The 12,536-nt window shown below is 40.2% G+C and overlaps 2 protein-coding genes across 2 annotated transcripts; both read right to left on the bottom strand.

Moving 5' to 3' along the window:
• Positions 1–467: 467 nt before the first annotated feature.
• On the bottom strand, positions 468–2,887 carry LOC148755860 (olfactory receptor 2AG2-like). The gene has a single exon (XM_088789954.1). It carries the CDS (start codon positions 2,420–2,422, stop codon positions 1,472–1,474), a length of 951 nt encoding a protein of 316 aa, XP_088646080.1. The 5' UTR covers positions 2,423–2,887; the 3' UTR covers positions 468–1,471.
• A 5,656-nt stretch (positions 2,888–8,543) lies between these two features.
• LOC148755859 (olfactory receptor 2D3-like) lies at positions 8,544–12,170 on the bottom strand. Its single transcript, XM_088789953.1, has one exon. The coding sequence runs from the start codon at positions 9,862–9,864 to the stop codon at positions 8,941–8,943; it is 924 nt and encodes a 307-aa protein (XP_088646079.1). The 5' UTR covers positions 9,865–12,170; the 3' UTR covers positions 8,544–8,940.
• Positions 12,171–12,536: the final 366 nt, after the last annotated feature.

Below are 12,536 nucleotides of genomic sequence, written 5' to 3'. Positions count from 1 at the left end.
GTGGGAATGCAGGTTGGTGCAACAGCTATCGAATATAGTCTGGACGTTCCTCAAAAAATTAAAAATAGAATTATCATATGACCCAGCAATACCTCTCCTGGGTATACACCCAAAAAAATCTGAAAACATTTATCTGTAAAGATATGTGAGCTCCAATGTTCATTGCAACTTTATTTTCCATGGCCAAGTAATGGAAACAAAGTGTTCTTCAATAGAGGATTGGATAAAGAAGATATGGTATATACAAACAATGGAATACAACTCTGCCATAAAAAAAGATAAAACAATGCCATTTGTGACAACCTGGATGGATGTTGAGATTATTATGTTAATCGAAATAAGTCAGTCAGGAAAATGTTGAGAACTATATGACCTCACTGATATATAGGATATAAAACTGAAAGCAACAAAGGAAAAAGACAAACAAATAAAGAAACAAAAACTCACAGACACAGACAATAGTTTAGTGGTTACCAGAGGGTAAGGGGTAGGGTGGTGGCAGAAGAGGGTAAATGTGGTCAAATATATGGTGATGGAAAGTAAACTGATTCTGGGTGGTGAACACACAATGTGATATATAGATGATATATTATAGAATTGTACACTTGAAATCTATGTAATTTTACTAACCATTGTCACTCCAGTAAATTTTAATTTTAAAAAAAGAATATGATCTCTTTGCAATTAATTTGATGTTTCAAAACACAAATTGTGTAAGATCATATTCTTTAAAAATTCAAGCAAAATACACAACAGATATCTCTCACTGATATTGTATCTCTAATCATAACTTCAAATCTGATACTTTCATATTCTCTTTTATTCATTTCTCTATTTTAATTTTAGATTTAATTTTAGTCAGTATAAAAATGTCCCATTTAGACTTTTACACTAGCTCAACATAAATATTGTCTTCATTTATGTATTCAATATGGATTGCTAAGTCTGGAGTACAAATCTGTTATTCTTTCTAACTAATTGCTCAAACAACCATTTGCCTAATAAACAGGAAGCCAAATATATCTTTTGGGGATACCTCTCTCTATTAGTTATCCTAAAATCAAATTCAAAGGAATGCAGTCGTCCTCAGATGTTAAGAGGCTATTGGAGTTGAGTCAGCCTAAAACTATTACTGTTTGTCACAGCTATATGATATTGAATTTAAAACTTTGTCCCTTACTGTGTCTATTTAGTAATCAGTCCAGACAATGTCCCATCACAGAGTGAGTCTAAGACATCCCTTCCATGATTTTCTTCTTGCATTCCTTTTACAACATGGGCTGTAAAAAGAGGTCACAGTGATATGTCCCATGTGAGTGCAGCTTAAGGTTCACCAGCTACACAGTAGAATAAAAATGAAGAAAATTATAAATTGTTTATATCATCACACACAGAATATTATATAAAGACTGGTTGTGTATAGCATTTTGATTTAGAGAAGGAATGGTGAGAGACAAGCCATGAGCCCTCCCTAGAAGGTAGACTGTGTTGGCAAAATGTATTTTCCCAGGAGCCTCCTCAAGGCCCCCATGACCTCCTTATTCCTCAGGCTGTAGATGAGGGGGTTCAGGGCTGGAGTGACAATTGTGTAGAAAACAGAGATGATGTTGTCCTGCTTGGGGCTGTGGAGGGAACTGGGCAGGACGTACATGAACGTGGCAGCTCCATAAAACATCCCAACCACAGTCAGGTGAGAAGAACAGGTGACTAGGGCTTTCTGCCGCCCCTCATTTGAGGGCATGTGGAGCACAGTAAGTAGGATTAGTGTGTAGGAGGTAACAACGACAGAAAGAGGGAGCAAGAGGAAAGTCACACCTGTCACATACACCATGAGCTGATATCTGGAGGTATCTGCACAGGCCAACTTCAGCAGAGGTGGGATCTCACAGAGCAGGTGCCTGATTTCCCGGGACATGCAGAAGGGATAGTGCATGGTATACAAGGTATGTCCTAGAGCATTTAGGGATGCCAGCATCCAGGATGTGGCCACCATGACCCAGCAGACCCTCGGACTCATGAGGACCATGTAGTTCAGAGGATGACAAATGGCCACATACCTGTCATAGGCCATGAAGGCCAGTAGGAGGTCCTCTGCAGCACCCAGGCTCAGTGCCAGAAACATCTGAAGGGCACAGCCCCCAAAGGAAATAGTGGGATCGCTGCGCAGAAAGTCCACGATGGCCTTGGGAGTGACAACAGATGTGAAGAGGAGGTCCATCAGTGAGAGCTGCCCAAGCAAGAGGTACATGGGCACGTGGAGACGGACATCCTTTGTGATAACCAAGAGCAGCAGGCCATTGCTGGTCAGGGCCAACAGGTACAAAGCTGAGATTGTGGCACACAGCAGCTCAGGAGACACACTGTCCTTTAGAATCCCCATCAGTAAGAAGCCACTTCCCAGGGTGGAGTTCCAGTGCTCCATTCTGTGCTATCTCTAGTTGCCTAGAACCAAATGGATTCTTGGTGAAAGTTTGCTAAAATGGTTGCTTGGTTTTGTAACATCAAAACTCCTGAGGATGGCCAAAATAAATCCAATGAGGTGATGCCTTTTCCACTGGTAAATGACTACCTCTTTTTTCTTTTTAATTTAAGTATAATTGGTATACAATCTTATGTTGGTTATATTAGTTTCAGATGGATAATATAGTGATTTGACATTTTTATAACTTAAAATATGATCACACCATTAATTCTAGGAATCATATGTCGCCATGTAAACTTGTCACAATATCAGTGACTTTAACTCTCTATTTCTCAGTTTCTGACTCTTTTAATTGTATCTTAATAAAGGACCATCTAAATACAGAACACGTGTCACAGTGATAGCTAAACATTAAGAGACACTACATGAAAACATTATTCAATCATCAAACCTGAACGTGTGGCTTTCCAGATAGATTAAATCATCTCTTTCTTAATGGAAAGCAAATTTCTGGCACCCATACCCATGATTATTCTTGGACCTATCTTATAAGTACAATGTTAGGCTAATAATTTAAATACCCAGTTAGTGTTCTGCAGAGACCTGTTTGAAGATGAAAACCTGAAAAGGTATAGAAATTAGTTTCAATAAAGCACTTCCACTTCTTTTTCTCTGTAATTTAGGCCCACATTTGTTTGCAGCACTCAAGGCTCTAGACACAAGCCTCACTGGAAGAGCTGACATATGTGCCCTTTAATCACCTCTCTTTATGAGCTCCACATTTTCCATGTGCTTGAGAGAGAAGAATTCCAGATTGTCTGAGAATACAGGATGGTGTGCTTGAGTTTCCGTTACTTTTAGAGTTAAACCTTTAGGATCAATGCAAACATCTGTGCTTTTTTTAAATAGTTTTTTTTTTTTTTTTTTTTTTTTTTAATTTGTTGGTTTGTTTCTTTTAACTGATTATGATAAAATGTGACCTGGGAGGACTCAGAAATAGGATAACAGATGAGGCTCTGCCCAGGAATATCAGAGTGTTTATGTCTGGAAAATGGTGAAAGGTGTAGGCAACAAGAGAGTATGTATTGTATGTTGTAATCAGGCTCAATAATCCTAGCTTCCCTTTCTTGCATCAGACCCAGACCCCTACTCTTCTTCCTGCAGGGTCAGAGTACCCACACTGCATTGGAGGGCCACAGGGATAGAGAGGAAGTGCTCCTGTTCTGAAAAGCTGCTGCCAGAGCTTGGTACCCAATCCTGAGAAAAGCCAGAAGAGTCAGGCCCTGAGATTAACGGAAATCATTGTCATGCATCATGGGAACTAGACAGATAAAGCCAACTCTGAACACGTAGTAAAGAATCTGTATGTGAAGCATCTTTCTCTAAATCGTTTCCCTGTATTGTGGCTTATGTATTTTGACATTTCACTGGTTTCTATTGGCCTCTTCTGACTCCACAGGATTATAATGGTAAAAAGTGATAGGAACATAAGACAGGCACATCATCTGCTCTTAGATGGCCCTTTGGAGGCATGTATTATCGGACAGGTGCAAAAATCCTTATCAGAGGCCAGCAAAGCCCATGGAGTCTAAAGACGGGTACTGATACTTCACCAGGAAACAGATACCCAAGCCTGGCATGTAGCACAGACTCTTTCATCATCCTCACTGATTCCTCTTCTTGTTTAGAACACCAAGAATAGAGGGTATTGGGAAGGGCTATGGAGCTCAAAGCACTAGAGAAGATGGAAGATGGAGTAGCTTAGTTCTTAGGGTCTGCTTGGGCTCTGTGTCTCCACTCAACATTCCTGGAAGCAGCACACTTCCCTGAAAGAATCAATGCTCTTACCTCAGGTGGTGAGAAGCCCAGCTGGCCGACCATGCAGACTGCCTCAGGATTGTTTGATGGCCAGGAATGTTCCCATAGAAATGGGGAAGGAAGGTGGGGATTTTCTAGCGGTATCCAATTGGTTTAATTTTTGCTAAGTTAGGTTAAGAGTCTGAGAAGTCTGACCGAGCTAGGTATCGGGGCCCTTCTGTGCCTTCTGTTCCTCCACAGATCTTCTCTAGAGAAGCACTAAACACAGACAGAGAGCTAATACAGTCCTTGGGTAGTTTCTATGGAACAAGAAGATGGCTTTTCTGTTCTGACACCTGTGGGGAATTCGGAGAAACTGCTTCGTTCATACAGTTTCCCAGGTAGGAAGCACATCTAGCCCTGGAGCAGTTGTCAGACTGAGTTCTTGGGTCCAGATGCTCAGATGTTGTTCATTAACTCTTGCTAGGGTCTGAGAGCAAAGATGAAAGCAGCAGGAAGCTGGAGGAAGTAGATATAGAAAGAACTGCCTAAGGGAGATCCGCTGTGCCTGGCCTGCTTGTCCCTGGGGCCGACAGTGAGCCAGGGCCCTGTCCTGGGGGAGGCCACTCTGTCTCCTTATTCTATCACCTTTTCTACTCTATTTCACCCCTTCTTTCAGAGCGACTTATTTTCTCAGACGAAATGGCCTCCCCTGGAAATGCTGGTGCAGGAAACGGGATGTTAATGAATCCTTTTGGGCCGGTTTCCTGGACTGATATCCCTATACAATCCTCTCACTAAATTAGCTTGGAGGCCCTACGTTTTTGTCCCATCCTCAGGGAGGCACGGATGGACCATTTCTAAATTGCTGACTGAACACCCCAGGAATCAAGAGCACCTTTCACGGTCTGCCCCGATGCAGATTTTAAAGTAGATTTTTTGGCATCTGTGGGACACTCCTTCCACCTCACTCCCTCTCCATGGCTTCCTTCATGATTCTCTTAGCCTGGACTATTTCCAATTCAGTGTGACTATGCTCTGTGGAGTCTGTAACTACAAGATCTTCCTTTCATTGACCTTTGGCAATCCAGTGTGACCTGTGCATGAGTATGTGCGTCCTGGTGTTGTCTCCCAGTGATACCTGAAGAGAGTGGACAATTTTCTAAGTACTGAGCAGCAAAAACTAAAAAGAAATGCACACAGTACTGAAGCTATAGAATGTCAATGTTAAAAAAAGTCTTTTAAATCCTCCTAGAGATAAAATATGGATTACCCAGTAATAAACACAGTTAGATGATAGTGGAGTTTTCAATGGTACTAGGACAATGGGAAAAAATCTTCAAAGTGCTGAGGGAATATAACTAACCGCACAGGTGGACAGACACATGCAGTTATTGCTGAGATTCTAACTTTCTTACCTTCACTGCCTGCTCTGTTTGCTTCTGCATTTACATGTTCTTCTTGTAGTATGAGCTCTCTCAATCCTGATTTAGCTTCCAAATATGATCAAGATTTCCCTGTTCAAAAAAACAATCCTTTGGTTTTCCTTTTTCTTCAGACCTTTTCTCTAAATGTCTTCCATGTTCACAACAAATTTCTTGAAAAAGCATTTATAATTATTGGGTCTACTTCTACTTTGAATTACTTACTCCTGATATATGAACTAACACTTGTTACCTGTTACATCAGACAACCCAGAAATCATAGTAGCATAACCCAATATAATTGTATTTCTCACTCGTATAACAGTTGAATGAGATTTCTTGGTTTTGGCGATGTCCTGACCTGCTCTCTAAGGGATGGTATGTTTACTCTGCTAAGAGGGCGTTTCACTCAGGGAGATGCTGAAGGAGACCGTACGATAACAGAAGAGTGTAAACCTTCCCTTATGACAGAGCATGGCTCTCTGTAGTCCCAGAGGTAATGAACCTGGCTGTTGAAGTTTCACTCACATTTTAGCTGATTAAAACCAGATCATCTCCATCTCCTGCTTTACCTCAACTGATTAGCTTTTCTAGATGCTCACTAATGTCCTAATAACAAATTCAATGATAATTAAATAATTATATTTGATATTATTTAATTCAACAATACTTATTTAAGTTTCGGAATTATTAAAGAGCCATTTGAGTCTTAATCATGTTATATGCAACTAGAAGAGAATTTATATTTTTATTTTTTATTTTTGGGAGGGAATTTAAACATCATCTGACTTAACTTCTTATTGACTTTATAAATCAGGATTTTGATTCCCAACAAGAACTGACTAGATCATGGTTAAAAAATAAGTAACAAAATCACTGTCTCAAGCAACTATCCAATATCTCTTCTTTTATGATAAATAGCCCACTTTTAGTCCTCACCCTTCTGGACTATCCTTTTGCATTTGTTACTATTGAATACTCCTTATTTCTTGTTTTATTTTAAGATTTTTATTAAAATATAGCTAACACACATATCATATTAGTTTCAGCGGTACACCATAGTTATTCAACATTTATATACCTAAAGAAGTGATCACGGCAGACCCAGTGGCTCAGGTGGTTGGAGTGCTGTGCTCCTAATGCCAAGGTCACTGGTTCTATTTCTACATGGGCCAGTGAGTTGTGCCCTCTACAACTAAGATTGTGAGCAACGGCTCACCCTGGAACTAGGCTGACCTGAGGAGCCGGAGGTTGGCATGAGCTGCCGTGGGCTGCTGTGTGCTGCCGCGGGCTGCTGTGTGCTGCAGTGTGCTGCCAGGAGCAGCCGGTAGCCATTGTGAGTGGCCAGCAGCCATCGTGAGCAGCCGTGGGCTGCTGTGTGCTGCCATGTGCTGCCGTGGGCTACAGTGTGCTGCCATAAGTGGCCAGCAGCCATTGTGAGCGGCCGGCACCAGCGAGAGCTGCCATGAGCGGTTGACCAATGACCGGCAATGGACTTCCTCAGTGGGGAGCACAAAGGTCATAATACCGGCATGGGTCAGAGAGCTGTGTCCTACAGAACTAGACTGAGAAACAACGGCTTGACCAGAGTGGGGCACCGGGTGGGAGAAGGGAAAAAAAAAGTGATCACCATGCAACCATCCAGCAACCATCTGACACTGTACCATGCTATCACAATATTATTCACTACATTCCATATGCTGTACATTACATCCCCATGACTTATTTGTTTTATTACTCATTTCTTAAATCATTCTCTTTTTGTATTTATGATACACACCACGATGGCCAGATTCCTTTGATAGACCTTGGATAATTCTTTATTAATGTCATCATTCTGTCTTAATTTAATTGTAGATTTAAAGTCGGCTTTAATCAGGAGGTTTCCAGATGAGTAAACAAGATAATTTCAGAGTCAAGTTCTATAAACACAATAATGGAGATAAGAGAGTGACTGGAAAGGATATTGCCTACAATTGGATGTTTGGGGATGGCCTCTGGAGAGCTGTCAGTTGTGTTGAGAATGAGCTGACATTGTTGAGTATGAGTCCCATGTGTCAAGAATGACTGGCAAAGCATTTCAGACAAAGTGAATGGCAAGTGCTAATGATTGGATGTCAGGATGAGGTTTACATTTTTGGGGAAGAGAAAGAAAGTCATTCTGGCTGAAATATCGTGACTGTATCCCTGCCAGATACCTTAATACAATGGACTCAGTGTGTGTTAATGAAGAAAATTACAGGAAGAATAAAACATTAGATAGTTACATAATATGATCAATATGATTCCCTTCAAAGTTGAAATTTAACAGTAAGATGAAAAACTCTCTTCAGATATTGAACATCACAAATCCGATAGCTTCTAACAGAAATATTTTGAAGAATTGGGACTCTGTGATCATATAAATTGCCAACATTAATTTTCCATTTGATCATTGTCTTTCAGAATGAAGCTCCAAAAGTGAAGGCAGGATCATGTCTTTCTCAATTCTACCTGCAGGGCAAACTGGTTAATCTTTTACATAAAAACCTCTGCCGAATAGATTACAGACTAGTTAGTCTTATGACAAGACTATGCATAATTGATTTCTAACTTTGTTTTCTGCCACACACTCTCAGTTACACATTTCTGTACTTTTGTTCATCTAATAGTCTTCTTTAGGCAGCTTATCTGGCCCATTGCTGCTTGTTGAAATCACGCATCCTGCTAATAAATCAAGTCTCATTTCAGTAGTCACATTCATGAAATATTCCTGATCTTCAAAGAAGCTACTGACCTTGCTTTTGATCCCCACAGCATTTTTATTTAATTTTAAAATAGTTCCTTATTTAACTTTAAAAAGAGTTATCTCGGGGTCAGGGGGAAGAGAGGTGGTAGATGAGGGTAAAGGGGATCAAATATATGGTGATGGAAAGAGAACTGACTCTGAGTGGTGAACACACAATGTGATTTATAGATGATGTAATACAGAATTGTACACCTGAAATCTATGTCACTTTACTAACAATTGTCACCCCAATAAACTTTAATTAAAAAAAGTTATCTCTATATTTGCGTTATCTTGTTAGTGGATTTGAAATTATTTTAAAGAAAGCCCTAACTTTTACTCACATTGTGAGGTTCTGGGCACAGTGCTTGCACAGAGTAGGCATTTAATGAATATTTGTGGGGAAAAAATCAATTGAGGCAAATATAGCAAGGGCAGGAAGGGAGGGTAGTGGAGATATTGTTGTCAATCACTATGTTCCATGTACTAAAGGAACATGTCAGAAGTCACTGCCTCCGAAGGTGGACCATCTATCTCCCAGACAGCTTCCTGAAAGCCCCCTTCACGTCCTTGTTCCTCAGGCTGTAAATGATGGGATTCAACATGGAAGTCATAACTGAATAGAACACAGAGATGACCTTATCCTTTCCAGTCGTTGTCTTGGAATTGGGTCTCATGTAGGCAAAGATTCCAGAGCCATAATAGAGAACCACAACAGTGAGATGGGAGCCACAGGTAGAGAACACCTTGTGCCTCCCCTCCCCTGACTGCATCCGAATCACAGTGGAGAGAATGTACCAATAGGAGACCAGGATGAGGGAGACAGGTGCCAAGAGGATAATCACACCCATTGAGAAGAGGGCCATCTCAGCATCGTAAGTGTCTGCTGAAGCCAGCTTCAGGAGTGCAGGAGGTTCACAAAAATAATGATTAACTACATTCTGTCCCTGGTAGGGGAGACACAGTGTAAAAGCACTGTCCACTGAACATACAAATGCCCCACTGATCCAGGACACTGTAGCCAACTGGACACAGAACCTCTGGGTCATGATAGTGTAGTAGTGCAGGGGCCTGCAGACAGCCACATAGCGATCATAGGACATCACCGCCAGAAGTGCACACTCTGTACACCCTGCGAGAAGGAAGACAACCATCTGTAGTGAGCATCCAGCAAAGGAGATGCTTTTCTTTTTTACAAGGAAGTGGGCCAACATCTGAGGAACGATGCTTGTAGAGAAGCAGAGGTCGGCAAAGGACAAGTTTTTAAGGAAAAAGTACATGGGAGTGTGAAGTTGAGAGTCAGTTTGGATAAGGATTATTATGAGCAGATTTCCACATATAGAGAGAAGGTAAATGATCAGGAAAACACAGAACAGCAAGATCTGGATCCTTGGATCCTGTGAAAGTCCCAGCAAGATAAATTCAGTCACAGAAGTTTGGTTTCCTTCTCCCATTGATGTTTATTCGGGTTTACCTATCATCAGAAAGAGAACAGATGCATTCTTAATGTTTGATTTCACATGTTTATAAACAAGTACAATGTTAACAAGTGCATCTTATTGAAATATTGGCTTACAGCTACTTCTCATTAGGTGCCAGTTTGCGTTAGCACGCATACCATTGTTTCTATCAATTTACCTGGTTTATAAGCACAGTTTTCCTTGGTTGATCCACTTGGTAGGCTAAGTGTCACACTCGATGTGGTGTCTCCACTAATCCTGATGTTGATATATGCATGTGTTGCTATGAAGCTATATTAAAGGAATTTTCTTTGGTTCAATTTCATTTTTTTCTTCTCAAGAAATATTTAACATTTTACCTGGATTAGCAGCTTGAGAATGATGTGAACCTGTTTAGTCAATAAAACCACTTTTTCTTTATACTTCAAAATCAAAACACAGAGGTTAATGACAAGTTTGTTCATAATAGAGTAGGAAGTTCAAATATGGTTTGGGGGATGAAACAGATAAACTGTAGGTGTTAGTTCTTGTTTTTGTCCATAGTCTTTTTATAAAGAAGCTTCTTAAATAGAAACCCAAACAGGGTAAAGAAAAATCAGCATGAAAAAATGTAACATTCAGAAACGTTACTGAATAATGAGACTTTAGTGCCTTGTTTGAGGGACGGAAGCCAGGACCAAGCAGGAGCTTGAACTTCTGAAGTGAATATGAGCAGATTTTATAGCCCATGACACACAACCTCAGCTCACCTCTGATCCCAACCCCACGTACGGTGAACAGGTCTCACTCACTAGGCACCACGGAAATTCTATCTCAAGGCTGCCAGGCGTTTCTGCCCAGAGTGTTGGGAGTATGGGGAAGATAATGCCCCTTTAACCACTGGACAATGGGTGTTGATGAATAAATGCACCAGATATTTCTGGGAGTCATTCTATATGTTTCTTAAATGTTGAGCTCTACGGAGTTGAGCCTTCTTTGTCTATACTGTGATGATGGTGATGGTGATGATGATGATGATGATGATGATGATGATTGATGATTATTTTGCCTGCGAAGCTTTCTTAGAATTTTTTCCTAACCACCATCCCTCATAAATTTTAATAGCACAGATATTTTGTATATTTATTTATACACTGCAGTCTTTTGGAAGGCCACATACTATTGCAATCTCTAAGATTTCTTTCTCTTTCCTATATTGCCCCCATTGAGAATGCACAGTCTACAATAACAACTTAAGTAATCTACATTTTATAGGTGTTTAGTTGTTTCCTGTTTAAATCTTATTGCTTCCTTATACCACTTCCTGGAATCACTTTTCAGATAAACTAACTCCATCCAAGCCCTTTTCTTGGGCTTTGCTTTTAGCACCTAAACTATGAGAGAAAGTATGGGACCTGAGATAAAGGCCTGATGAAAGCAATATGGGTAGGCTGCCTTCTTGAGGAGGGAGTCCCAGCTATGTCTGATGATAAGGACTAACAGTGCTTACTATGTACCTGGCATTGTTCAAAGTGCTCCATGTATATTTGTTTATTTAATCTTCACAACAATCCTATGAAGGAGTATATTTTCAAATCTCTATTTTGTAGTTGAGGAAATTGAGGGATAGAGATGTTCAGCAACTTGCTGGTAACACAGATATCAATTGTTGAGTTGGAAGACAAAGCCCCCAAGTCTTGTTCTAGCATCTGAGCTTTTAAATCTTCACTGTAATTTCACTCTCAATTCCAATAGCAGTAGTTAGTACTGCAAAATTCATTCATGTAGGTGGACTTGACACACGGAAATCCAAGCAATGCTCAAAAGATGGAGGAAATTATCCTCAATCCCAAACATGTTCATAAATGGCTTGACTCCTCTGAAAGGTGGCTGAGCTTAAGGTTTCCAGATGTTGTCAATTAGAAAATAACCTGGGACAAACTAAGCCTTGTAGTAGGATTCTCGCCATATTTTTTAACTTGAGGGAGGAGTTTTTGTAACAAAAGAGAGGGTTCGATTCGGGTAGAACAACCAATCAGATTTAAGGAGTGTCAACCACGCATATGCCAGGTCTGCTACCAGGGCCACAATGGAGCAGTAGTCAGTTTGAGTCTGGTGCCATTGGTGACTATATGGTTGTCATAAATTTACTTTTAACACTCACATTACTGGATTAGATTTACAATGTAGGATATTTGGTGAGATTCAGTGACCCAACTATTGTGTATAGGACCTTGTATACTGGGTAGCAGAGCATATTACTACTACTACTACTACTAGTATCACTACTAATAATAATAATAACAATAATAACAAAAAAAAGAAATAATTTACCTCACATAACACTTACTATGTTCCAGAAACTCTTATAAGCATTTACTATCTATCATTTACTCCTCAGAATATTCTTAAGAAATAAATACTACTAATATCCCTATTTTATAGATATGGATACTGAGACTCAGTGAGTATTCTAAGAAAAACACTTTCAGGGACACAGGGCTAGTAAAGTATTGAATCAGGATTCAGTCCCAGATAGTCTGGCTCCAGAGCCCAGACATGATATTGTCCCACTGAATAGTAGGACAGATTCTATTTTTAGAGACACACTCTGGAACTGGGCTCTGTCTGAATCCATAGAAGGAGCCAGAAGTAGAATGCACCATAGAACTGTGATTTGGGAAAAT

This window comes from Rhinolophus sinicus, chromosome 14 (assembly GCF_057876585.1).
Source record: "Rhinolophus sinicus isolate RSI-liver-muscle chromosome 14, RSI-T2T, whole genome shotgun sequence".
NCBI lineage: Eukaryota > Metazoa > Chordata > Mammalia > Chiroptera > Rhinolophidae > Rhinolophus > Rhinolophus sinicus.
This window is presented reverse-complemented; position numbering and strand designations above follow the sequence as displayed.

Excerpts from the sequence above, each read along its gene's own strand:
- LOC148755860 (XM_088789954.1), bottom strand. The coding sequence starts at position 2,422 with ATGGAGCACTGGAACTCCACCCTGGGAAGTGGCTTCTTACTGATGGGG.
- LOC148755859 (XM_088789953.1), bottom strand. The coding sequence starts at position 9,864 with ATGGGAGAAGGAAACCAAACTTCTGTGACTGAATTTATCTTGCTGGGA.